General features: G+C 47.3%; 1 protein-coding gene across 2 annotated transcripts in view; it reads right to left on the reverse strand.

Moving 5' to 3' along the window:
• Positions 1–26,246, reverse strand: part of eml1 (EMAP like 1) — a 310,966-nt gene that overhangs the window by 245,194 nt on the left and 39,526 nt on the right. The window contains exon 1 of one of the 2 annotated variants that reach the window (XM_086003002.1): positions 525–832. The exons of the other annotated variant lie outside the window; for it this stretch is intronic. Coding sequence (XP_085859128.1) covers positions 525–651 — 127 coding nt within the window. The 5' untranslated portion in view covers positions 652–832. Of the gene's footprint in view, positions 1–524; positions 833–26,246 lie in introns of those variants that run through there. 2 annotated transcript variants of the gene reach the window in all.

Below are 26,246 nucleotides of genomic sequence, written 5' to 3' on the forward strand. Positions count from 1 at the left end.
GAGTGAAAATGATTTGCCTAGTGCTTTAGTTTTCAAAATAATTATCTGAACAAACATGAAAATATTTTGACAACTGTTTGACAGGAAATGTCTGTTTGTCTGAACGCTTAAAATTTATAAACTCAACCCGGTGACAATTGGGCACCTGGACAGTGAACCGAGTCCACCCACAAATGGAATCCGTTTATTATCTCCCCTTCAAGAACAGCCAGCAAATAAATCTGTGCTGGTTCGCTGCACTTGCTGTCATGATTCGGGACAACTATGGCAAACATCATATATAGGCAACACTTTACTTCTACTAATACCTAAAATTTAAACTTTAGTTCCACATTGGTGTAATACAGTAACCAACCCAGCATATATAGTCTTCCAACTCAGCAGTTCAGTGAAAGATATATGGGAAATCCCATTTACTCTTTACATTTTCAAACACACAAGTACCAGCAAATATACTTGTTTACATTATATAACAATAATTCTGCCCGAGACCAAAGCACTAAGCAAGGCTAAGCAGTAATAACCTGGACTTGTTTCCGGAGCTGCAATGTGATCCAACTGGATTGGTTCTTCTGGTATAGGCTTCATATTCATTGCACCTAAACCAGGTTCTGGAGGAGCCAAATTCGGGGAAACTACAGGACTCTGCATATGATCTTTTTTGTGCACAGTTTGTTTAAATCAATAGTTGGTAACAGTGATGGCAGAGGAAGAGTAACGGCATGTTCTCTGCATAATCTCCTTTTAAGCTGTAGTATTAACATCTCGATGATGTCATTAAGACCCAGTTTAAGATGGCAGCTACAAATGAAAACTGTTCTGAAACACAGTCTTTAAATCAATTGTACAGCTTAATAGCCTTAGTAAAGCGAATGTGTAAGCTACTAATAGCCTTTTGATTAGAAGGTAAAAGCTTTATTTGTGGAATAGTTCTATCATAAAATTTACTTAGCTGATGGAGTAGCCAGAAGACCACAGCTAATCGTGCAAGCTGGTTTCTTGCCACATACAGTGCTTAATGCCAAACAAAAGTGCTCCTGCAATCAGCAAGGTCAAGGCTTCTCATCGGAAAGGAATCAGACAAACAGCAGAATGTGCCATTGTTTCGGAAATGGTTCTAGGAATTGAAACAAGACCGTATTGTACATTAGTTATCAGTGCAGGCCCTGCTATCGTGTCAGTGGGTTCAGCTGTTAGAATGAAAGGGCTGGATGCATTGTAAGTGCTTTGTTCCTATTTTGTTTGTGTCACTTTTACAACCAGCAAATAGAAACAGGTTTTCAGTCCAACAAGATTGTATTTGTATTGTTTGCACTGGCGCTAATGGCAACATTTTATTTTCTCCTAATTTCTTTCCTTTTTCTGCCTTATAGGAACGTAGGAACATTCAGCCCCTTGAGAGTGGTGAGAATGTGGAACTCACTACCACAGGGAGTAGTTAGAGGCTAATAGCATAAATATATTTAAGGGGAGGCTAGATAAGCATGAGGGACGAGGGAATAGAGGGTTATGCTGATAGAGTTAGATGAGGAAAGATGGGAGGACGCTCAAGTGAAGCATAAACACCAGCATGGACTGGTTGGACTGAATGGCCTGTTTCTGTGCTGTATATCCTATGTAATCTGATGTATTATGTCAACTGCTGGCTGAAGACCTACAGCCCACTTTCACCAGGAGAACAGCACTGTCTGTACTTTTCAAAGTCTGCATTACCTCGAGTTTCTTTGCATCTGGATCCTTTAAGGTAGCATGAGGTGACCTGGCAGCTGCTCCCCTGAATTGCATCAAGATCACTGATGCTCTTTTCAGGAGGGCTGCATACCCAGGAAGCTGCCATGTTATTTTAATCATGTAACAATCCACCACGCTAGACCTTATGACTTGAAGCCATGTATCTTGATGGTTAATTGGTAATCAGGACTCTACCCTTCAGTACCTGTTTTTGACTCCAGTAAAGCTTCCACAGAGGGGGCCAACAGATACAGCTAGGCCCAGATTACTAAAAAAAAACATCATGCAGCAAACCATAGGAATTGTGAAGTCCCATTTTAGGTGCCTGGATAAACCTGGTAGAGCTCTACAATACAGCCCAGCGAGAGTCTCAAGAATTATTGTAGCTTGTCACATTCTGCATAATATTGCAATTAAGATAGGCTTGTTGCTTAAATCAATGGAATGAAAATTGGGCGGGATCGCTAATGGGCGGTGATCCACTCCGCCATATTACCACCCATGCAGTAAAAATGAAAATTTACCCCAACACATTACTGAAAGTATAATACTTATAATCAATTAAGATAGAATCAGTTCAGAAGGTGTTTAAACACCTTTTTCAGAAGTTATTTCTTAATCAACTTGACAAGTGACAGGACTTTTGGATGAAACAGTGGGCTAGATTTTCAGTATAGGCAGTTTTGGGGCGCTAACCTTAGCGCCCGCCCGAAGTTAGCGCCCGCCCCAAAGTAGCGCCCCGTTGCCGGAAATTCAGTGGCTTCGCCCTAAGAGGTTGGTGGAGCGTTAAAAGAGGCGTTCCACTACTATCTTTAGGCGCTAAGCCGACGGTCCAGAGGGATAGCGCCCAGGCGGGGCGCAGCGCGGGTGCGGTCATTTTTGGACTGACTACAGACCCTGTGGCGCCGACCAGCTCTTAAAGGGGGAAGGGACGAATTGGTCTGCTGCCACGCCCTGCACACTGCAGCCTTGCAAAGAGGCCTCAACACTGCTGCTCAGCCCCAGGGAGTCATGGCAACGCCAGAGAAGGCCCGTCAGCGTGCCCTGCGCTTCTCAGAGGGTGATCTGGACATAATGGTCACAGCTCTGGAGGTGAGGCGCAAGATCTTGTTCCCAGAGAGTGGGAGGAATCCAACCCACCACGACTACACCAAAGCCTGGAAGCAGATCGCCCAGAGGGTGACGTTCACCGGCGATGCCCCCAGGACCCACAAACAATGTTGTAAAAAATACAACGATCTGACCAGGATTGTCAGGGTGAGTACCCTTTCCAGTCTCCTCCTCATTCTTGCATGTACACCTGACATGATGGGCAAAGGGAGCTGAAAGTCCTATTGGCCAGCCCTCAGCCAGCAGCATTGGGACAGTCATGAGCATCAATTGGCCATTCGGCACTCTACACTCTGGCCAAGCTATTCCACCATGGGAGGCTGTGCACACTACATCAGGGCTTCACTCTGTCCAAGCTATTCCACCATGGGAGGCTGTGCACACTACATCAGGGCTTCACTCTGGCCAAGCTATTCCACCATGGGAGGCAGTGCACACTACATCAGGGCTTCACTCTGGCCAAGCTATTCCACCATGGGAGGCAGTGCACACTACATCAGGGCTACACTGCGCACTTACAGCCCGTCCTTTCTCTTGCAGGCTAAAGTAGCCTTTAATCGCCAGGCCCGTGCCAGGGGTGGCTGCGCCAAGCTGCAGAAGCTCACTCGGCTGGAGGAGCGCGTGTGTGTGCTCATGGGAGCCCGTGTGCTCGTCCCCACAGCGTGCGGAGTAGCCGACCCTCCACTGCCCGGCAATGGTAAGGACCTCGCCTTTTGGCCCTCTCGCGTCGCACTGGCCCATCCGAGCTACCTCCTTTGCCACTGTCCCACCAATGCACTGAATGCCACCAGTCCTAACTCCCTCGCTGACGCCGTCTCCTCACTCTGAAGCTACTCTTGTGCATTCCTGCTTTCAGCTGGTGACGACCAGGACCCTGAAGCTGCCAGTGACAGCACCTCCGAGCAGGAGGAGGAGGAGGAGCAAGCCGGACCATCGGGGGAACAGTCACGTCCCGCAGGAGAGGAGGAAATGCTTGACACCTCCTCACTGGACGACTGCCTGGAGGAACTGTCGCAGGGCAATGCAGCTTCTGGGACCAGTGGCGTCCAGCCACCCAGGAGCCGTGCGCGTGGCCCGCGGCCTTCCCCCCAAAGGGGGCAAGGATCAGAGGGGAGTGCTGCTGATCGGCACACATGCCGCCACCAACGTGGCAAGGGTCCCCTAGTTCGGCCCCCTCCTCCCCAGCGGGAGAGTCGCGACTCCAGTCCGGACACCTTCACCTCGGAGGAGGTGCGGAAGCTGGATAAGATGGCTGAGGATTCGGACCGGCGCCACACGGAGCTCATGAGCGTGGTGGGGCGCATGCCTGAGGCCATCGAGTCGCTGGCGACCAGTGTGCGCGAGTTCGGGGCAGCAACTGCCGCGAGTGGCCGCATGCTGACTGATGCCGTCAAGACCCTGCCGGATGTGATGCGGGCGCACACCAGGACAACAGGGGCACTCACTGCTGCCACACGCGCTGTCTCAGGCAGGCATCGCCAGGGCAGCCGCCGCGCTGGACCATCCCAGCAAGCCGCCCCTCGGCTGATTGTTGCGGATCCTGCAGTGCGGGCCCGGCCGAGTGCCACCGCGCCACAGCACCAGCCAGTGCATCCCAGACGCCAGCTGGCCCACATTGCGCCATCCGTCGCCGCCATTCCCCCACTGGGGCGTCAAGGGCAAGCGGCTGCAGCTGATGGTGGCCAGGCTCAGGTGCGCCACTCAGCAGACGGCCCCTCGAGGCCCAAACACCGTGTAGGCCGCCCCCCAGCGGCATCTGGCGGAAGGGCATCTGAGCCTCAGGCGCCTTCCCCCAGCCTCGCAGCAGCCACTGGGCAGAGCTTGCGAAGGAGCAGCAGGCCGGGCAGGGGAAGCAAAAGGCTGGGCAAGGTCTCGCCCTCGCGGGCCACTCAGTAGAGGGTGTGGCCAGCTTTCCTTTTATATGGCGGTGGCCATCTTTATTTTGCCCATGGTTGTGTTGTTGGAGGGCTTATTTTTTGCATTAGGCCGACGTTGAGGCCCGGTTTGAAGAAATGTGGAGTGACTCCTCCCCAGTTTGTGGGAGTGAGTCATTTGTTGGGCTTTTTGTGGGGCCCGTTTATTGTTTTTGGGGATTCATGTGGGAAGGGCTTTTCATTTTTGTGTAATAAATAATTATCTTTATTCATGCAGTCTCCATGGTTGTTCTTCTTAGTGTTTGTTGGCTTCGCCGGCTGAGGGCTTGCGGAGCGGCTGCATTCATCTTCCCTCATGGCCCCTGGCCATTCCCTGACAGGGGGCTTAGAAGTACCGTGTAATAAGGTGGCGTCGTGCGGCCCTTGGCCCTGGTCGCTCCCTCCTGGGAACGTACTCCTGCTCCTCCTCCTCCTCCTCCTCATGCTCCTCCTGCTCCTCCTCCTGAGGTGCTGGTCCAACGTCAGGTGGCAGTGCCTGAGTCCTGCGGATAGCCAGGTTGTGTAGCATGCAGCAAACCACCACAAATTGGGAGACCCGGTCCGGCGAATACTGGAGAGCTCCTCCGGAGCGATCAAGGCAGCGGAACCGCTGCTTGAGGACCCCAATAGTTTGCTCGATGATGTTGCGGGTGGTTTGATGGCTCTCGTTGTAGGCCTCTTCAGCAGCGGTCCGGGGCGCGCGGAGCGGGGTCATGAGCTAGGTGCACAAAGGATAGCCTTTGTCCCCGAGTAGCCATCCTCTTGGGGGAGGCTGTGCCTGGAACATGTCATGCACAGTACTCTGCCGCAGGATAAAGGCATCGTGGCTGCTGCCTGGGAAGCTGGCATTGACTGCCATGATGCGCTGCTTGTGGTTACAGACCAGCTGCACATTCAGAGAATGGTAGCCCTTCCTGTTGCGATACTGCTCGCCATGCTCCAGAGGGGCCCGCAAAGCCACATGCGTACAGTCAATGGCGCCCTGCACCAAGGGGAATTCCCCGAGTCTGGAAAATCCCAATGCGCGCTGATGCTGGCTCTCCAGGGCCATGGGGAAGGAGATGAATTGGCTTCTCCTTCTGAACAGTGCTTCGGTCACCTGGCGGATGCAGCGATGCGCGCCGTACTGGGAGATGTTTGCTATGTCCCCAGCAGCGTATTGGAAGGAGCCGGTGGCATAGAAGTTCAATGCCACCGTCACCTTCACTTCCACCGACAGAGGCGTCCTGCACCTGAGCTTTGGCCGCAGATCTCGGCGAAGCAGGTGGCAGATCTCTGCAATCACCTCCTTTCGGAATCGGAGCCTTTTAACACATCGCGTGGCACTCATGTTTAGGTAGGAGCGCTGCTGGCGGTATAGCCTGACTGGGTAAGGCCTACGTGGCCGATGCCTGTAGCCCCCTCTGCCTCTAGCCAGGGCTGCCCCTCTCACAATGCGTCTGCGAGGCCTACGGACATGGAGCTGCAGCTCCGCGTTGGCACCCCATGCAACCCCCATCAAATCCTGGCAAACACTCAAATTTCCAAAAGGCCACTTGCAGCGCTCTGGCCTGAGTCCAAAAATACCTGAGCTCTTGCTGCTTGAAACCAGTTAGCTATCCACCAAACGTATCTTCCCCTCCCCTCCCCTTTCAGCATTCCGCAGGGACCGCTCTCTCCGAGACACCCTAGTCCACTCCTCTATCACCCCAAACAGCCCTTCCCCTTCGCCTGGCACCTTCCCGTGCAAGCGGAGGAGATGTAACACCTGCCCCTATACCTCCCCCCTCCCCACTGTCCAGGGCCCCAAACACCCCTTCCAGGTGAAACAGCGATTTACTTGTACTTCTCGCAATCTAGTATACTGTATTCGCTGCTCACGATGCGGTCTCCTCTACATTGGGGAGACCAAACGCAGATTGGGTGACCGCTTTGCGGAACACCTCCGTTCAGTCCGTAAGGGTGACCCCGAGCTTCCGGTCGCCTGTCATTTCAATTCACCGCTCCATTCCCACTCGGACCTCACCGTCCTTGGCCTCTTGTACTGTTCCACGGAAGCTCAACGTAAACTCGAGGAACAGCACCTCATCTTCCGATTAGGCACTCTGCAGCCTTCCGGTCTCAATATCGAGTTCAACAATTTCAGATCATAACCTCGGCCCCTATTTCATTTTCACTTATATTTTTCCACTCCTTTCCTTTCCCCCCCCCCTTTCCTTTTGTTTCTCTCTCACACCTGGCAGCTATCTTTTGCCCTGCCAGTACACTTTACACCTAATCACAGCCTATTACCATCTCGTCTAGCTTCTAATCTCTTTTACTTCTTTTGGTTCTTTTATTCTTTTGTCCGATCGCAGCCCTGCCTTCGATCTAGTTCCTTTTCTCTCCAGTTTTGAAGAAGGGTCAAACCCGAAACGTCAACTCAAATTTCTCTCCACGGATGTTGCCTGACTTGCTGAGTTTTTCCAGCATTTTCTGTTGTTATTTAGCTATCCTCCTTGTTGTGTCTCCAGAAATGCGTTGCACAAGAGTGTTTTCTGAAAAAAGGCTGGCCTTTATACTGGAGAGCACGTCCCCTTTAATTTGCGCCCCCCGGGGCCCGCGCTGGTTGTGTTGCGTTCCTTTTTCCAAACGCTCCGGCCGCCAGCCGCACAATGGGGCGGTCCGACTGAAGTTTGGAATCGGGGCGGCCAAAGGGCGTTGCACGAGGATGTGACGTCATTTTCTGCGCGCGCATCTGGCCGGGCGCTAAACTTTGCGCCGGCGCTAACGGGCAACTTAATTTGGGGCGGGGCGCAAACAGCGCTGCGCACGGGCGCTACACGCATAGCGCCCGAAAATCACTTCTCTTAAGGCGCTAACTGCTGGCGCTAGCAACTGAAAATCTAGCCCAGTCTTTTGTAAACTTTCCACAGCTTTAAGCTTTCACATAGAACTAAGGTAAGTAAGTCGAACTCTATTTTATGCCATGGAAATCTTACAGTTACAGCTCAGCCTTGAAGTTTGCCAATGTCCAATTATTGTCGTATTCCTCCAAGCATTTCGCTTTAATAGTCCAGCACTCAGAGCAATTAAATTTATCTGTTCCCCGGTCTGTTAATACACATATTTTAACATCAAACAGCTAGTTCTAGTCTTCAAAGCAACTTTTAACTTAACACACAACTTGGCCGGAATTTTGCAGGGTGTCAGCGGGCACGATCGGTGGTGGGTCGGGTGGGAAAGTGTTTTTTTTTCACAGCGGATCGGCACCCAGCTGTGAACCCGCCGCCATGCGCCTTTCCCAATGTCGGGTCTGTGAGCACTGAGTAGACCCGACACGCAGCGGCGGGAGACCCAATTCAGGTAATTATGACCTTGTTTAGAGATCATTAAGAATACATTTGAGCTCACCTTTAGACTTTACGTGCACGCCCACGGGGTCCTCACTGTTCAGGGACCATTGTGCAGCTAGTTATTGATCACTTTTGCGACCAAAACAGTGAGCTTCAGCCAGATGTACACCTGACTGAAGCCAAAGTTTAAATCATATTTATCCTCTCTAAGGTAATATTAAAATATTTTATAGAAATCTCCCATTTTATTTTATTGAGTAACGTGCCCAGTTTTAGTCATTGAAACACCAGGGAGACATTCACACTGTGGAAGTGGGGCAGGAAACGGGTATGAGACTGATCTATAGTATCAGAGGACTGAATTATAAGGAAAGATTTTTAAGTCATGAAAGGGGATGACTAAGAGAGGACTTCAGAAAGGCATAGGGGGTGAAATTGGGTGCCTTTGCACCCCAGGGGCGTTAATAGGGCACAAATGGCTTTGCGACCGGGCGCGGCGCTAACATCGACTCCCGCCACATTTGGCAGGAGTTTTGCGGGATCGCGGCTGCCTTGGTGGTCCAGGTGGGTACTTTTTAAATTGCAGAGCCTGCAGCGATGGCCCTTCCCCTTAAGGGAGGGAAGGAGCCTATGAATGCGGCAGCGCTGCACGGCCTAGTGTGCAGTGCTGCTGAAGTCTCCACCCTGCTCTCCAATGTTAGCGCCCTAAGAAGGAGATGGAGCGCTCCACTTCCCTCTTGTGGCACTAAAACTCAATTTCACCGTCGCCAGCGCTAATTAGTACCGGGCGCTAAAGTTAGCGCTCAGGCGATGTTAGCGCCCCAAAATGGTCGATACCGAATTTTTCCCCCATAAGATAGTAAATAACCCAGAAAAGGTAAATATAGAACATTACTTCATGTTAACCCATGACAGGAGGAGAATGGGGCACAAGCTCAAACTTGCAAATTTAGGACTGATGACAGGAATATCTTTCCTATTCAAGAGTAATTAAAACCTCGAATGAACCAGTGGAGACATTAGTCTTGGAATCATTTAAGGAACATTTGTATATTGTGATGGGTTGAATGTAAGTTTTTCTGAGTGGATGAACTAAACATTTATGTTGTCACCCCTCCCTATCTCTGTAACCTCCTCCAGCCCTACAACCCTCCGCGAACTCTCTAACTCTGGCCTCTTGCACATCCCCGATTTTAATCATTCCACCGTTGGTGGTCGTGCCTTCAGCTGCCTAGGTCCTAAACTCTAGAATTCCCTCCATAAACCTCTTCACCTCTCTATCTCTCTCTCCTCCTTTCAGATGCTTCTAAAACCTACCTCTTTGACCAAGCTTTTGGTTACCTGTCCTAATATCACCTTATGTGACCCGGTGTCAACATTTGTTTGATAACGCTCCTGTGAAGCGCCTTTGGACATTTTACTACATTAAAAGCGCTAAATAAATACAAATTGTTGTTGTGATCTTGATCTTACCTACATAACAGTAATGACTGTACTTTAGAAGTAAGTCGTTGACTGTGAAGCTTTGGGCAGTCCTGAAGACATTAAGTCACTTTTTTCTTATGGTATGAGGCTCCCATAACAAATATAATTTGAACCAAAGTATATTGTAACAGTGGAAACCACAGAGGTATTAGGTTTATTCACTGCATCTTAAAGGGGAATAATATGCCCTATATGTATCAGATATGATATGAGCAGTAACAAGAGGTCTAACCCCTTCAAAAAACTATGTGCTACAGCAGATGGGGAAGATGAAAATAGGGTGCACTGACAATGGAGAAAAATGACTGAAGGGCATGTGAAAGTAATAACATTTAGTACACAATATCACTTTCCTCTGAGAAGCGTTCAAAATGAATGATTATGAAATGAGATCCAGACAAAGGTCAGTCACATCCTTCAAACTAGCGACTCTGCAACCATTTAGTGGAACTTTGGATCGGCCCAGTTAAAAGCGGCAGGTATGCAATAGGATGGAAAGAAAAGATTTCTAAAATTCATTTGTACATCAACATATGCAAAAAGTAACAACATTTAGGAACTGGAAATAAAAAGGAATTTCATCCAAAATAACTGGGGAAACTGGGGAATGTAAAGAGGAGTTAATTGTATGTAAAACCTACTGCATTACTGCAGGGAACAAATCAATGTTAAATACCCGCTGCCCCTTTGATGCAAATCCTTTACATGAAAGCTGCTTTTTCAGGTAAAGAAAGGATCTAATTTCTTGTCTTTGTGTTAGCCAAGGAATAACTGCTGGTAGAAACAGGGCTCCACTACATAGCCAAACCAACAGGCCTGTGTCTTGTAGATATTTTTCATCAGCTAAGTCAAGTTACTTCATAGGGATGCTTTTTCACATTTTGATCCTGTCAGCTTTGTAACTGTGATTAATACACAGCTATTCTCAAGGGAGCAGGTTTAAACCTTGCACATATGGGCCTTTTTCATTTGGATTTAATCTTATTGAAGCTTTAATTAGCCTAACTGATGATGCCAACGATTGTTATCTTGTACAGACTATTATAAGAGTGACAGATGGAAATACTCCATTAAATCTGTACTAAATGTGGCTGGCTGGGATACTGTTAATATATAAGGCCAGCAAATTCAATTCTTTCATGTTACTCATTGTTATGAAATTCTATTTTATTTTGAATGCTATACTATGTACTGCAATGGATTTTTTATTAATATTACTTTATTTGCTTGTGTCCTCCACAATGGCAGACTGGCAAGATAACACCTCAGTATTATAAACATACTGACCGACCTCGAGTAAAAAGTAATCAGCCATTAAGGTATACTATTGGCAGGATGTAAAATTCATATGTAAAGCTACAATACTGAATTTGACATTGCCACAAGTGCTAGTAAGTCCCTTCACTATAATGCATGTGACAGCTTCTTCTTAACACTTAGTAGACATGTATGAAAATGCAATTTTGTTTTAACCGTGACAGGCTCCTCCTCTACAAAATATTCATTTGTATGTAAGCATGTGTGGGATTATGAGTACAAATGACCTTTTCCTGTTTCCAAACAATCTTGTATGTATGTGTGTCTGTATGTATATGTGTGCTTGTTTACAAACCTGCTGCCATAATGAGTGAAGTTAGGTGTGTCTGACCCTTTGGATTCAGAGATTAGAAGAACATGGTTATCATTGAGAAACCTTTGGCAATTTTTTTTCAAGGTTAGAGTCATCACCTGTCTGGTTTTCACGTGGGCTGCCTGGAAATTTCTCAAATTTAAACTGGTCATTAAAAGTTTGTTATTAAATAGAAGTTCATGCAGCGGCATTAGTTATTTCTTTTATCAAGATTTCCTTTGAAACTAGCATATCTCCTTTAACAAAGAAAGAAAGAAAGGTTTGCATTTATATAGCACCTCTCACAACCTCAGGACGTCCCAAAGCTCTTTACAGCCAATGAAGTACTTTTTGAAGTGCAGTCACTAGGAAACGCAGCAGACAATATGCACACAGTAAGCTCCCACAAACAGCAATGTGATAAAGATCAGATAATCTGTTTCAGTGAAGTTGGTTGAGGGATAAATATTGGCCAGGACACCGGGGATAACTCCCCTGCTCTTCGAATAGTGCCGTGGGATATTTTACATCCACTTTAGAAGGCAGACAAGGCCTTGGTTTAATATCTCATCTGAAAGATGTTTATATATAAAAATAAAAGGATCACTGCAAATGCTGGAAATCTGAATAGGCTTCTGGTAAAGGATTAAACCGGAAATGTTAACCTTTCTATTCTCTTTACACTTGTGTATTTCCAGCATTTTCTCCTTTTGTTATAGATCTTCCAAGCCCACAATAAATTGGAGGATCATCTGCTTTATAATGACAGGAGTGTTATAGCACCTAACACACATTGTGTTGCTCTGCCGCTAAAGTAAATGGGTATTTAAGATGGCCTGTCCTTTTAAGGCCACAAAGTCGAATCGTTAGAAGTAATTTGAGTTTCATTATAACTTGCTGGGGGAAGTTTGCAGATTGGAACGTACTGTCAATCTTTGGCTCCAGGTCAGGAAAATACAAAATTAAATCACTGCCATTTTCTTTTTTGTTTACACTTTTTTGACACTTTAAAGAATGACTTTTGGAATGTGATAGATGCTCTCAAATCTTGTATACAGACCTCCCATGATGTTGTTCACAACAAGTGAAATAAATGCTGTTTGATGAGAACAGGAATGTTATACCATGTAATTCACAATGTATTATTCTGCTACTAAGGCCACAGCATTTAATTGTTGTCACGTAGACACAGCCTCAGGTTAATCACTTTGGTGCGGAATTTTGAAAGTGCAATTGTGAGTGACTTGGGGAAGTTCATTATCCTGGGGTGAACACAGAGGAAGTGGGGTTGGAAGAGTTAGGGAATTGTGAGTGGTGAGGGACATAAGGAAGTGATCAGAGATGGTCTTGTCTGTGATCAAGACCATGGGAGTAGAGAGGCCATATTAGATGGAAATGTCAGGGAGATGGCTGTGATTATTGGTAGGAGAGTTTATATGATAGGAGAGATTTAGGAAGAACAGGAGGGCAGTGAAATCAGAGGAGAGAGGGCAAGGTGTTTTAAGATGGAGACTAAAATCACTGAGAATGAGGTGCCTCTCAGTGCAAAGGCCGAGGGAGGAAAGGAGCGAGTATCTCTTGCTGAGATACATAGGTTGGGACTTTGGGGGGGTGCTAGAGAATGAGGATTTTAAAGGAGGTGAGAAGGATGAAACAAGGTGATGGATCAAAGGAGGAGAAGGTGCTAGAGGAGTAGGGGGAGAGACCAAGGACTAATTTGGTGATAAGGACCACACCGTCACTTGAGGTGATTTGGGTGGGGCAGGTTCTGGAAAGTATAGCCAGGTAGGCATGCTTCAACAACAGGCAAGGTGTCATCGCCTGTGAGCCAAGTTTTAGTCAAAGCCATGTGTCAATGCAATCCTCCACAATAAGTTGGCCCAGAAATTCGGGTCGGGGGCTTCCCGCGGGTTCAAGCCCCCGACCTGCACTTACCTACTGCGCCGGCCGTTGTGCTGTGGGCCCGCGTGGGATTCCGATCCTGGGCCTCCTCCAACTGCTGGCGCGCACTGCTTGCGTATCCTAGGGGCGCAGTTAGTTCGATGCGTCCCCTGGGATCACGTGGGCCATGGAGAGCCAATGGTAGCAGGTAATGCTTCATTCATAAGTTTGACAGGAAGACCTGTTTTAAACCTATAAATACTATAAGCCCCAAAACATCACTAGATCTTCAAATAATTTTTTTTTAATCACATTTTTAAAATAAACTATAAATTACATGAAATAACTATTTTAAACAATAATTTAAATTTTTGAAATTTTTTTTTTAATTTTCTAACGGGGCTAAAAATAAACTTACCTTTCTTTAAAGTATTTAAAAATAATAAACCTGTGGAAAAAATGTTTTAATTTTAATTAATTCACCACTTACCTTGTAAAAAGCAGGCCTTGCGACTGCTTTTTACATGTCTAACTTCTGGAGACTTACCTTCCCGGGAAAACCTGCAAAAAAGTAAGTTCAATGCACACGCGCTGCCTCTCCTGCGCACGCGTTCCACCTCTTAACCCCTTCTTTCAGGGGCATGGAAGTGCCGGTTTCCCATGCATGCGTAGTGCATGCACGAAACCGGCACTTCCATTGGGCTTACGGGTGAGTACCTCATGCGTACTCACCCGTGGAGACCCGAATTTCTGGGCCTTTATATATAGGAAAAAATGGGGTCACCTGTTCTCCAGCCACATTTCCGAATCTCCATGCAAGAAAGCTTTAAAGGGGAGTGCCTAGAGAGAAAGGTTGGAGGTGAATAGAAAGGTTGACACTGTTGGTGCACTGTAGTCTGCAGTTTTTTCGGTTCCGAGGGACTGCCTAAGAAGAAGAAGAGTCTGCAGTGTGTAAAGAGATTGAAACAGGCTAGCTTTGAAGTAATCACTTTGCAAAGTACTTCTGGTGACTGCATGCTATGCCTCAGGCTGTGTTGAGGCGAGTGTAATACTATACGCTGTCTGAAGTCAAGTATCAAACTGTGCTTTTCAGCTTTTGTGTATCTAAAATCCAAACAGGATGTAAATTGACAAAAGTGTGTTCAAAAGTATTTTTCAGTGCTTAAAAGTACATCATAACAAATAAACAAAACAACCATTCTGAGGCAATTATTTCCATAACATTAGCATTTTTGTTTAATTTAGTCACAAATAGGGACGTATTTCAGGAGATTTTAACTCCTGCCTCTAACCACCCGCCCCCAAGCTCCCGTCAATGGTCACCCAATACATCCATCCTCGCTCTCCCTCATCAACTGGAAGAGAACAGACTCTCGATCCCCGTTTGAATGATTCTTGACTGCCAGTCAAACAGCCAGTTTTCCCCACCTTCAGTATTTGTCTTGTGCCCCCATATGATTTGTCTCCCGGGTTGCTCGCTGCAGATTAACCTTCAATTTCTGGAGACGCTAAGACAAGCCAGGTGGGTTGCCAACTCCGAGCCAAAAGTTTTTTATTTTCAACCAATTTTGTATTGGTTTCAGATCAACCATCTCTTTCTATTTAAGGTGGCAAATTTTGGTTTAAGTTTATTTGATTAAAGTAAGTTTCAGTTTTTCTACATATTCTCGGCATTTCACTGGATGTTTAGAGAGAATCATCTTGTGTGGGATGGGAAAAACCTTTGGTGAGAAATGTGTGTGAGCAGTGCAAGCACATTACTGAGCTACACAAATGGTGCTTGCTGCTTAGTTGTATGGTGCTTTACCACTGATGATTGCTTAAACTATCCAATATTAAATGGGATAAAATTATTCTAATTTATCACATGTAATAACCAGGAATGAATCACTTGGTCAAACTGCCTTAGTTTCTGCTGGTGGTAAATCCTGCAAGATGGGATGCAAATCAAAATTCACCATGAACTATGCTTCCAAGAGACGGGGGTAGATTTTCAACTTTCCGCCCAGGCATAAAACGGGCATTCGCCCGTTAGAGAAGCTGCCCAATTTTCACTTCCACGAAAATCAAAGCAAATGAAAATCGGGCAGTTTCTGTAACATGCGGCCAATCTGCAAAGTCAGTTTAATGCACAAGCAGCAAGTTGAAAATCTACCTCACTGAGTTAAAGGTATTGGTCAAAGAGTTTTTCAAATTCTAATAGAATATTACATGATCTCCCACAAAGCTATTCACATTACCTTAGCAATGACTGGGCTAACATTATTAAAACCATCCCTTATCACCAGGGATATGAGTTAAGAAAGATTTCAATATAATTCAGAATAAATGGCAGGTGACTGTGTTTCTCCAAATTCTGAGGGAGGAGGAGACTCAATCACCAGACCTCTCTGATTCTGATAACTTCGACAGTATATTTTATATTGGATACGTACCTGAAGGAAAAAAAATTGCAGGGCTACGGGGAAAGGATTGGGAGAGACAAATAGCACTAAAGCAGGCAATAGTGAGGTATTAGGTGGGGTCAGACTAAGAGATAACACAGGATGGTCGAAGATATGTGTACAGTGCATGTATGTGAACACACAAACCATAGTAAACAAGGTTGGTCAGCTGCAGACGCAAATAGACATATGGGAATATGATGTTGTGGCAATAACGGAGACCTGGCACCAAAAAGGGCAGGATTGGGTATTAAATATTCCTGGATATAGGGTGTTCAGGAAAGATAGGGAAGGAAAGAGAGGAGGTGGTGTGGCAGTATTGGTTAAGGAGAATGTTACAGTGCTGGAGATGGAGGATGTCCTGGAGGGGTCAAGGACAGAATCTATATGGCTAGAGTTAAGAAGAGAATGCTGCCATAGACATAGTAAAGGGGGAGGTAGAGCAGACACTGGATGGGATAAGAATTGATAAAGATAAGGTACTAGAAAGGCTGGTTGTACTTAAAGTAGATAAGTCACCAGGACCAGATGGGATGCATCCTAGGATGCTGAGGGAAGTGAAGGAAGAAATTGCAGAGGTGCTGGCCATAATCTTCCAATCCTCGTTCAAAACGGGGGTGGTGCCAGAGGACTGGAGAATTGCAAATGTTTGGTTTAACCTAAAGGAGGTGAGAAGGATGAAACAAGGTGATGGATCAAAGGAGGAGAAGGTGCTAGAGGAGTAGGGGGAGAGACCAAGGACTAATTTGGTGATAAGGACCAGGGGCAGGTTCTGGAAAGTATAGCCAGGTAGGCATGCTTCAACAACAGGCAAGGTGTCATCGCCTGTGAGCCAAGTTTTAGTCAAAGCCATGTGTCAATGCAATCCTCCACAATAAGTTGGCCCAGAAACTCGGGTCGGGGGCTTCCCGCGGGTTCAAGCCCCCGACCTGCACTTATCTACCACGCCGGCCATTGAGCTGTGGGCCCGCGTGGGATTCCGATCCTGGGCCTCCTCCAACTGCTGGCGCACAGTGCTTGCGTATCCTAGGGGCGCAGTTAGTTCGATGCGTCCCCTGGGATCACATGGGCCATGGAGAGCCAATGGTAGCAGGTAATGCTTCATTCATAAGTTTGACAGGAAGACCTGTTTTAAACCTATAAATACTATAAGCCCCAAAACATCACTAAATCTTCAAATAATTTTTTTTTTAAATCACATTTTTAAAATAAACTATAAATTACATGAAATAACTATTTTAAACAATAATTTAAATTTTTGAAATTTTTTTTTTAATTTTCTAACGGGGCTAAAAATAAACTTACCTTTCTTTAAAGTATTTAAAAATATATTCTATAGACCACCAAATAGTGGGAAAGATATGGAGGAGCAAATTTGCAGAGAAATTACAGAGAGACGCAAGAACTATAGAGCAGTGATAATGGGGGACTTCAACTATCTTAATATAGACTGGGATAGTAATAGTGTAGAGGGCAGGGAGGGGAAATAATTTCTGAAGTGTGTTCAGCAGAATTTTCCTGATCAGTATGTTTCTGGCCCAACGAGGAAGGAGGCATTGCTGGATCTGGTGCTGGAGAATGAAGTAGGTCAAGTGAAGCAAGTGTCAGTAGGTAAACATATAGGGAACAGTGATCATAGTATCATAAGGTTTAGATTATCTATGGAAAAGGACAGGGAGCAATCTAGAGTAAAAATATTTAATTGGAGGAAGGAGATTTCTGTGGGATGAGAATGGATCTGGTCCGCGTAAATTGGAATCAAAGATTGGCAGGCAAAACTGTAGTGGAACAATGGGTTGCCTTTAAAGAGGAAATAGTTTGGGTACAGTCGAGGTACATTCCCACTAGGAGGAAAGGGAGAGCAACTAAGGTCAGAGCTTACTGGATGATGAAACATAGAAACATAGAAGATAGGAGCAGGAGTAGGCCATTCGGCCCCTCGAGCCTGTTCCGCCATTTAATGAGATCATGGCGGATCACCCAAATTCAGTACCCTGTCCCTGCTTTCTCCCCATATCCCTTGATCCCTTTAGTCTTAAGAAATATATCTAACTCCTTCTTGAATATATTTAATGAATTGGCCTCAACTGTCTTGTGTGGTAGAGAATTTCACAGGTTCACCACTCTCTGGGTGAAGAAATTCCTCCTCATCTCAGTCCTAAATGGCTTACCCCTTATCCTTAGACTGTGACCCCTGGTTCTGGAATCCCCCGCCATTGGGAACATCCTTCCTGCATCTAGTCTGTCTAGTCCTGTTAGAATTTTCTAAGTTTCAATGAGATCCCCTCTCATTCTTCTAAACTCTAGCGACTATAAGCCTAATCGATCCAATCTCTCCTCATACGTCATTCCTGCCATCCCAGATATCAGTCTGGTGAATCTTCGCTGCACTCTCTCCACGGCAAGAACATCCTTCCTCAGATAAGGTGACCAAAACTGCACACAATACTCAAGGTGTGGTCTCACCAAGGCCCTGTACAACTGCAGCAAGACATCCTTGCTCCTGTACTCGAATCTTCTCGCTATGAAGGCCAACATACCATTTGCCTTCTTAACAGCCTGCTGCACCTGCATGCTTACCTTCAGCGACTGGTGCACAAAGACATCCAGGTCTCGTTGCACTTCCCCTTTTCCTAATCTATTGTCATTCAGATAATAATCTGTCTTCCTGTTTTTGCCACCGAAGTGGATAACCTCACATTTATCCACATTATACTGCATCTGCCATGTATCTGCCCAATCACCCAACCTGTCCAAATTGTACTGGAGTTTCTCTGCATTCTCCTCACAGCACACATGCCCACCCAGCTTTGTGTCGTCTGCAAACTTGGAGATATTACATCTAGTTCCCTCGTCTAGATCATTAATATATATTGTGAATAGCTGGTGAAAGAGATAGAGAGTAAGATGACGCAGAAAACGAATGCATAGGACAGATGTCAGATCGAGAATACATCTGAGAATCAGGCCAAATACAGAAAGTTCAGAGAAGTGAAAAAGAAAACAAGAGCGGCATAGAGAGGGTATGAGAATAGAATGGCAGACAACATAAAAGGTAATCCAAAAGTCTTCTCTAGGCATATAAATAGTAAACGGGTAGTAAGAGGGGGGGTGGGACCGATTAGGGACCAAAAATTAGACCTACGCATACAGGCAGCAGGTATGGCTGAGGTACTAAATGAATACTTTACATCTGTCTTCACCAAGGAAGAGAATGCTGCCATAGACATAGTAAAGGGGGAGGTAGAGCAGACACTGGATGGGATAAGAATTGATAAAGATAAGGTACTAGAAAGGCTGGTTGTACTTAAAGTAGATAAGTCACCAGGACCAGATGGGATGCATCCTAGGATGCTGAGGGAAGTGAAGGAAGAAATCGCAGAGGTGCTGGCCATAATCTTCCAATCCTCGTTCAAAACGGGGGTGGTGCCAGAGGACTGGAGAATTGCAAATGTTAAACCTTTGTTCAAAAAAGGGTGTAAAGATAAACCCAGCAACTATAGGCCAGTCAGTTTAACCTCGGTAGTGGGGAAGCTTTTAATTACAATAATCAGGGACAAAATTAACAGTCACTTGGACAAGTGTGGATTAAATAAGGAAAGCCAGCATGGATATGTTAAAGGCAAATCGTGTTTAACCAACTTGATCGAGTTTTTTGATGAGGTAATGGAGAGGGTTGATGAGGGTAATGCGGTTGACGTGTGAACATGGATTCCTAAAAAGGCGTTCGACAAAGTGCCACATAATCGGCTTGCCAGCAAAGTTAAAGCCCATGGAATAAAAGGGACAGTGGCAGCATGGATACGAAATTGGCTAAGTGACAGGAAACAGAAAGTAGTGGTGAACGGTTGTTTTTCGGACTGGAGGAAGGTATACAGTGGTGTTCTAGGACCACTGTTTTTCTTGATATATATTAATGACTTGGATGTGGGTGTACAGGGCACAATTTCAAAATTTGTAGATAACACAAAACTTGGAAGTATAGTGAACAGTGAGGAGGATAGTGATAGACCTCAAGAGGACATAGACAGGCTGGTGAAATGGGCAGACACGTGGCAGATGAAATTTAATGCAGAAAAGTGTGAAGTGATACATTTTGGTAGAAAGAATGAGGAGAGGCAATATAAACTAAAGGATACAATCTTAAAGGGGGTGCATGAACAGAGAGACCAAATCGTTGAAGGTGGCAGGGCAGGTTGAGCAAGCAGTTAATGAAGCTTAAGGGATCCTGGGCTTTATGAATAGAGGTATAGAGTACAAAAGCGTGAAAATTATGATGAACCTGTATAAAGCACTGGTTCGGCCTCAACTGGAGTATTGTGTCCAATTCTGGGCACCGCACTTTAGGAAGGATGTGAAGGCCTTAGAGAGGGTGCAGAAAAGATTTACGAGAATGATTCCAGGGATGAGGGACTTCAGTTACGTGGATAGACTGGAGAAGCTAGGGTTCTTCTCCTTAGAGCACAGAAGATTGAGAGGAGATTTGATAGAGGTGTTCAAAATAATGAGGAGTCTGGACAGGGTAGATAAAGAGAAACTTTTGCCATCGGCAGAAGGGTCGAGAACCAGAGGACACAGATTTAAGGTGATTGGCAAAAGAATCAAAGGCGACATAAGAAAAAACTTTTTTACGCAGCGTCGGCGGGAATCCTGAGCGGCAGAGCGGGGCAATAAAGTCCCCAGAGACCAGGTAAGGCCTCACAGCGTCGGCGGGAATCCTGAGCGGCAGAGCGGGGCTATAAAGTCCCCAGAGACCAGGTAAGACCTCACAGCGTCGGCGGGAATCCTGAGCGGCAGAGCGGGGCTATAAAGTCCCCAGAGACCAGGTAAGGCCTCACAGCGTCGGCGGGAATCCTGAGCGGCAGAGCGGGGCTATAAAGTCCCCAGAGACCAGGTAAGGCCCCACAGCGTCAGCGGGAATCCTGAGAGGCAGAGCGGGGCTATAAAGTCCCCAGAGACCAGGTAAGGCCTCACAGCGTCGGCGGGAATCCTGAGCGGCAGAGCGGGGCTATAAAGTCCCCAGAGACCAGGTAAGGCCTCACAGCGTCGGCGGGAATCCTGAGCGGCAGAGCGGGGCTATAAAGTCCCCAGAGACCAGGTAAGGCCCCACAGCGTCGGCGGGAATTCTGAGCGGCAGAGTGGGGCTATAAAGTCCCCAGAGACCAGGTAAGGCCTCACAGCGTCGGCGGGAATCCTGAGCGGCAGAGCGGGGCTATAAAAGTCCCAGAGACCCAGATAAGGCCTCACAGCGTCGGCGGGAATCCTGAGCGGCAGAGCGGGGCTATAAAGTCCCAGAGACCAGGTAAGGCCTCACAGCGTCGGCGGGAAACCTGAGCGGCAGAGCGGGGTATAAAAGTCCCAGAGACCAGGTAAGGCCTCACAGCGTCGGCGGGAAACCTGAGCGGCAGAGCGGGGTATAAAAGTCCCCAGAGACCAGGTAAGGCCTCACAGCGTCGGCGGGAATCCTGAGCGGCAGAGTGGGGCTATAAAAGTCCCCAGAGACCAGGTAAGGCCTCACAGCGTCGGCGGGAAACCTGAGCGGCAGAGCGGGGTATAAAAGTCCCAGAGACCAGGTAAGGCCTCACAGCGTCGGCGGGAAACCTGAGCGGCAGAGCGGGGTATAAAAGTCCCAGAGACCAGGTAAGGCCTCACAGCGTCGGCGGGAATCCTGAGCGGCAGAGCGGGGCTATAAAAGTCCCAGAGACCAGGTAAGGCCTCACAGCGTCGGCGGGAAACCTGAGCGGCAGAGCGGGGTATAAAAGTCCCAGAGACCAGGTAAAACCAGTCTCCAGTCTGGGAGGAGAGAGGTAAAAAGTAATCCAAGTGTGACATCACCAGAAAGCGGGTAAGTGATTGGTTGGTGAGTATTTCTCCCTTTTAAGCTTAAATCTCTTTGGTTTATAGTTTCTAAGGTGTGATATTCACCATCTAGAATCGGGGCAGAGGATATTTAAGAATAATATTAATAAATTTAATTAATTACATAGAATGGGAGATCAGGTGATGTGTTGCTGCTGCAATATGTGGGAGCTGGTGAACACCATTGATGCTCACGGTGATCACATTTGCAGTAAGTGTTGGCTGCTCGAGGAACTCCGGCTCCGTGTTGAAGAGCTGGAGTCCGAGCTTCAAACACTGAGACACATCAGGGAGGGGGAGAGTTACCTGGACTCTGTGTATCAGGAGGTAGTCACACCAATTAGATTAATTAATTCAGATGTAGTCCGTGGCCAGGGTCAGGATGGTGTGACTAGAAGTGAGGCAGGTACGGGGATCCAGGAGGTAGTGTTGGAGGAGCCGCAGCCCTTGCACTTGTCCAACAGGTTCGAGGCTCTTACTCCCTGTGGGGACAGGAGCAGGGACTGCAGGGAGGATGAGCAACCTGGCCACAGCACCGTGGAGCAGGGGGCCATTCAAGTGGGGGGAGTTGAAAGAAATGTTGTAGTGGTAGGGGATAGTATCATTAGGGGGATAGATAGAGTTCTTTGCAGCCGAGAGCGAGAGTCCCGAAGGCTGTGTTGCCTGCCCGGTGCCAGGGTTAAGGACATCTCCTCTGGACTGGAGAGAAACTTGGAGTGGGAGGGGGAGGATCCAGTTGTCGTGGTCCATGTTGGTACCAACGACATAGATAGGACAAGGAAGGAGGTTCTGCTCAGGGAGTTTGAGCAGCTAGGGGCCAAATTAAAAAGCAGAACCACAAGGGTAATAATCTCTGGATTATTACCTGAGCCACGAGCGAATTTGACTAGGACAAATAAAATTAGAGAGTTAAATGTGTGGCTCAAAGACTGGTGTGGGAGAAATGGGTTTTGCTTCCTGGGACACTGGCACCAGTACTGGGGCAGGAGGGAGCTGTTCCGTTGGGACGGGCTTCACTTGGCCAGTGCTGGGACTAGAGTCCTGGCGGATCATATAACTAGGGCTGTAGAGAGGGCTTTAAACTAACTAGTGGGGTAACTAGACCAGGTAAGGCCTCACAGCGTCGGCGGGAATCCTGAGAGGCAGAGCGGGGCTATAAAGTCCCCAGAGACCAGGTAAGGCCTCACAGCGTCGGCGGGAATCCTGAGCGGCAGAGCGGGGCTATAAAGTCCCCAGAGACCAGGTAAGGCCTCACAGCGTCGGCGGGAATCCTGAGCAGCAGAGCGGGGCTATAAAGTCCCCAGAGACCAGGTAAGGCCTCACAGCGTCGGCGGGAATCCTGAGCGGCAGAGCGGGGCTATAAAGTCCCCAGAGACCAGGTAAGGCCTCACAGCGTCGGCGGTAATCCTGAGCGGCAGAGCGGGGCTATAAAGTCCCCAGAGACCAGGTAAGGCCTCACAGCGTCGGCGGGAATCCTGAGAGGCAGAGCGGGGCTATAAAGTCCCCAGAGACCAGGTAAGGCCTCACAGCGTCTGCGGGAATCCTGAGCGGCAGAGCGGGGCTATAAAAGTCCCAGAGACCAGGTAAGGCCTCACAGCGTCGGCGGGAATCCTGAGCGGCAGAGCGGGGCTATAAAAGTCCCCAGAGACCAGGTAAGGCCTCACAGCGTCGGCGGGAATCCTGAGCGGCAGAGCGGGGCTATAAAAGTCCCAGAGACCAGGTAAGGCCTCACAGCGTCGGCGGGAAACCTGAGCGGCAGAGCGGGGCTATAAAAGTCCCCAGAGACCAGGTAAGGCCTCACAGCGTCGGCGGGAAACCTGAGCGGCAGAGCGGGGCTATAAAAGTCCCAGAGACCAGGTAAGGCCTCACAGCGTCGGCGGTAATCCTGAGCGGCAGAGCGGGGCTATAAAGTCCCCAGAGACCAGGTAAGGCCTCACAGCGTCGGCGGGAATCCTGAGAGGCAGAGCGGGGCTATAAAGTCCCCAGAGACCAGGTAAGGCCTCACAGCGTCTGCGGGAATCCTGAGCGGCAGAGCGGGGCTATAAAAGTCCCAGAGACCAGGTAAGGCCTCACAGCGTCGGCGGGAATCCTGAGCGGCAGAGCGGGGCTATAAAAGTCCCCAGAGACCAGGTAAGGCCTCACAGCGTCGGCGGGAATCCTGAGCGGCAGAGCGGGGCTATAAAAGTCCCAGAGACCAGGTAAGGCCTCACAGCGTCGGCGGGAAACCTGAGCGGCAGAGCGGGGCTATAAAAGTCCCCAGAGACCAGGTAAGGCCTCACAGCGTCGGCGGGAAACCTGAGCGGCAGAGCGGGGCTATAAAAGTCCCAGAGACCAGGTAAAACCAGTCTCCAGTCTGGGAGGAGAGAGGTAAAAAGTAATCCAAGTGTGACGTCACCAGAAAGCGGGTAAGTGATTGGTTGGTGAGTATTTCTCCCTTTTAAGCTTAAATCTCTTTGGTTTATAGTTTCTAAGGTGTGATATTCACCATCTAGAATCGGGGCAGAGGATATTTAAGAATAATATTAATAAATTTAATTAATTACATAGAATGGGAGATCAGGTGATGTGTTGCTGCTGCAATATGTGGGAGCTGGTGAACACCATTGATGCTCACGGTGATCACATTTGCAGTAAGTGTTGGCTGCTCGAGGAACTCCGGCTCCGTGTTGAAGAGCTGGAGTCCGAGCTTCAAACACTGAGACACATCAGGGAGGGGGAGAGTTACCTGGACTCTGTGTATCAGGAGGTAGTCACACCAATTAGATTAATTAATTCAGATGTAGTCCGTGGCCAGGGTCAGGATGGTGTGACTAGAAGTGAGGCAGGTACGGGGATCCAGGAGGTAGTGTTGGAGGAGCCGCAGCCCTTGCACTTGTCCAACAGGTTCGAGGCTCTTACTCCCTGTGGGGACAGGAGCAGGGACTGCAGGGAGGATGAGCAACCTGGCCACAGCACCGTGGAGCAGGGGGCCATTCAAGTGGGGGGAGTTGAAAGAAATGTTGTAGTGGTAGGGGATAGTATCATTAGGGGGATAGATAGAGTTCTTTGCAGCCGAGAGCGAGAGTCCCGAAGGCTGTGTTGCCTGCCCGGTGCCAGGGTTAAGGACATCTCCTCTGGACTGGAGAGAAACTTGGAGTGGGAGGGGGAGGATCCAGTTGTCGTGGTCCATGTTGGTACCAACGACATAGATAGGACAAGGAAGGAGGTTCTGCTCAGGGAGTTTGAGCAGCTAGGGGCCAAATTAAAAAGCAGAACCACAAGGGTAATAATCTTATTACCTGAGCCACGAGCGAATTTGACTAGGACAAATAAAATTAGAGAGTTAAATGCGTGGCTCAAAGACTGGTGTGGGAGAAATGGGTTTTGCTTCCTGGGACACTGGCACCAGTACTGGGGCAGGAGGGAGCTGTTCCGTTGGGACGGGCTTCACTTGGCCAGTGCTGGGACTAGAGTCCTGGCGGATCATTTAACTAGGGCTGTAGAGAGGGCTTTAAACTAACTAGTGGGGGGGAGGTTCCTAGAGAGCAAATAATAAAAATGACAACAGAGAAGGTCATAGACTTAGGTAGCAGTGGGGAAATTAAAAACCAGAGTGTGTCAGGAAGGGGCAGAAGGTATGGAGTAAAAGGTAAAGTAATAAAAAGGGCAAAAGCAGGAACTAAGTGTCACAAAACATCTTTGAAAGTTCTCTATCTGAATGCACGTAGCATTCGTAACAAAATAGACGAGTTAATGGCACAAATAACTACATATGGGTATGATCTTGTGGCCATTACAGAAACATGGCTGCAGGGTGACAATGCCTGGGAATTAAACATACCAGGTTATTTAACGATCAGGAAGGACAGGCAGGAAGGAAGGGGAGGTGGGGTGGCTATGTTAATAAAGGAAGGAATCACTGTAATACAGAGAAATGATATTGGGTCAAAAGATCAGGATAATGAAACAGTTTGGGTGGAGGTAAGGAATAATAAGGGGAAAAAAACACAAGTAGTCGTAGTCTATAGGCCTCCGAACAGTGGCAACTCTGTTGGACGGAGTATCAATCAGGAAATAGTTGAGGCTTGTAATAAGGGAACATCTGTAATTATGGGGGATTTTAACTATCATATTAATTGGACAAATCAAATTGGGCAGGGCAGCCTTGAGGATGAGTTCATTGAGTGTATTAGGGATGGGTTTCTTGAGCAGTATGTAACTGAACCGACCAGGGGGCAAGCAACTTAGATCTGGTCCTGTGTAACGAGACGGGATTAATTAAAAATGTCCTAGTAAAGGATCCCCTTGGAATGAGTGACCATAACATGGTTGAATTCCATATTCAATTAGAGGGTGAGAAGGTTGGATCTCAAACAAGCATGCTAAGCTTGAATAAAGGAGACTATGAAGGTATGAGAGCGGAATTGAGTAGAGTGGATTGGGAAAATAGATTAAAGGGTTAGGCGATACATGATCAGTGGTGTACATTTAAGGAGTTATTTTACAACTTCCAAAAAATATATATTCCACTGAGAAGAAAAGGGTGTAAAAGAAAAGACTGCCATCCGTGGCTAAGTAAAGAAATTAAGGATTGTATTCGACTAAAAACAAGGGCATATAAGGTAGCCAAATCTAGTGGGAGGATAGAGGATTGGGAAAACTTTAAAAGACAGCAAAAAATAACAGAAAGATTGATTAAGAAAGGGAAGATAGATTATGAAAGTAAATTAGCAAAAAATATAAAAACAGATAGTAAGAGTTTTTATAGTTATATAAAAAGAAAAAGGGTGGCTAAAGTAAATGTTGGTCCCTTAGAGGATGAGACCGGGAAATTAATGGTGGGAAATATGGAGATGGCAAAAACACTGAATGAATATTTTACATCAGTCTTTACAGTAGAAGTCACTAAGAATATCCCAAC

This window comes from Somniosus microcephalus, chromosome 12 (assembly GCF_052327205.1).
Source record: "Somniosus microcephalus isolate GS21.2 chromosome 12, FLI_Smic_1.0, whole genome shotgun sequence".
NCBI lineage: Eukaryota > Metazoa > Chordata > Chondrichthyes > Squaliformes > Somniosidae > Somniosus > Somniosus microcephalus.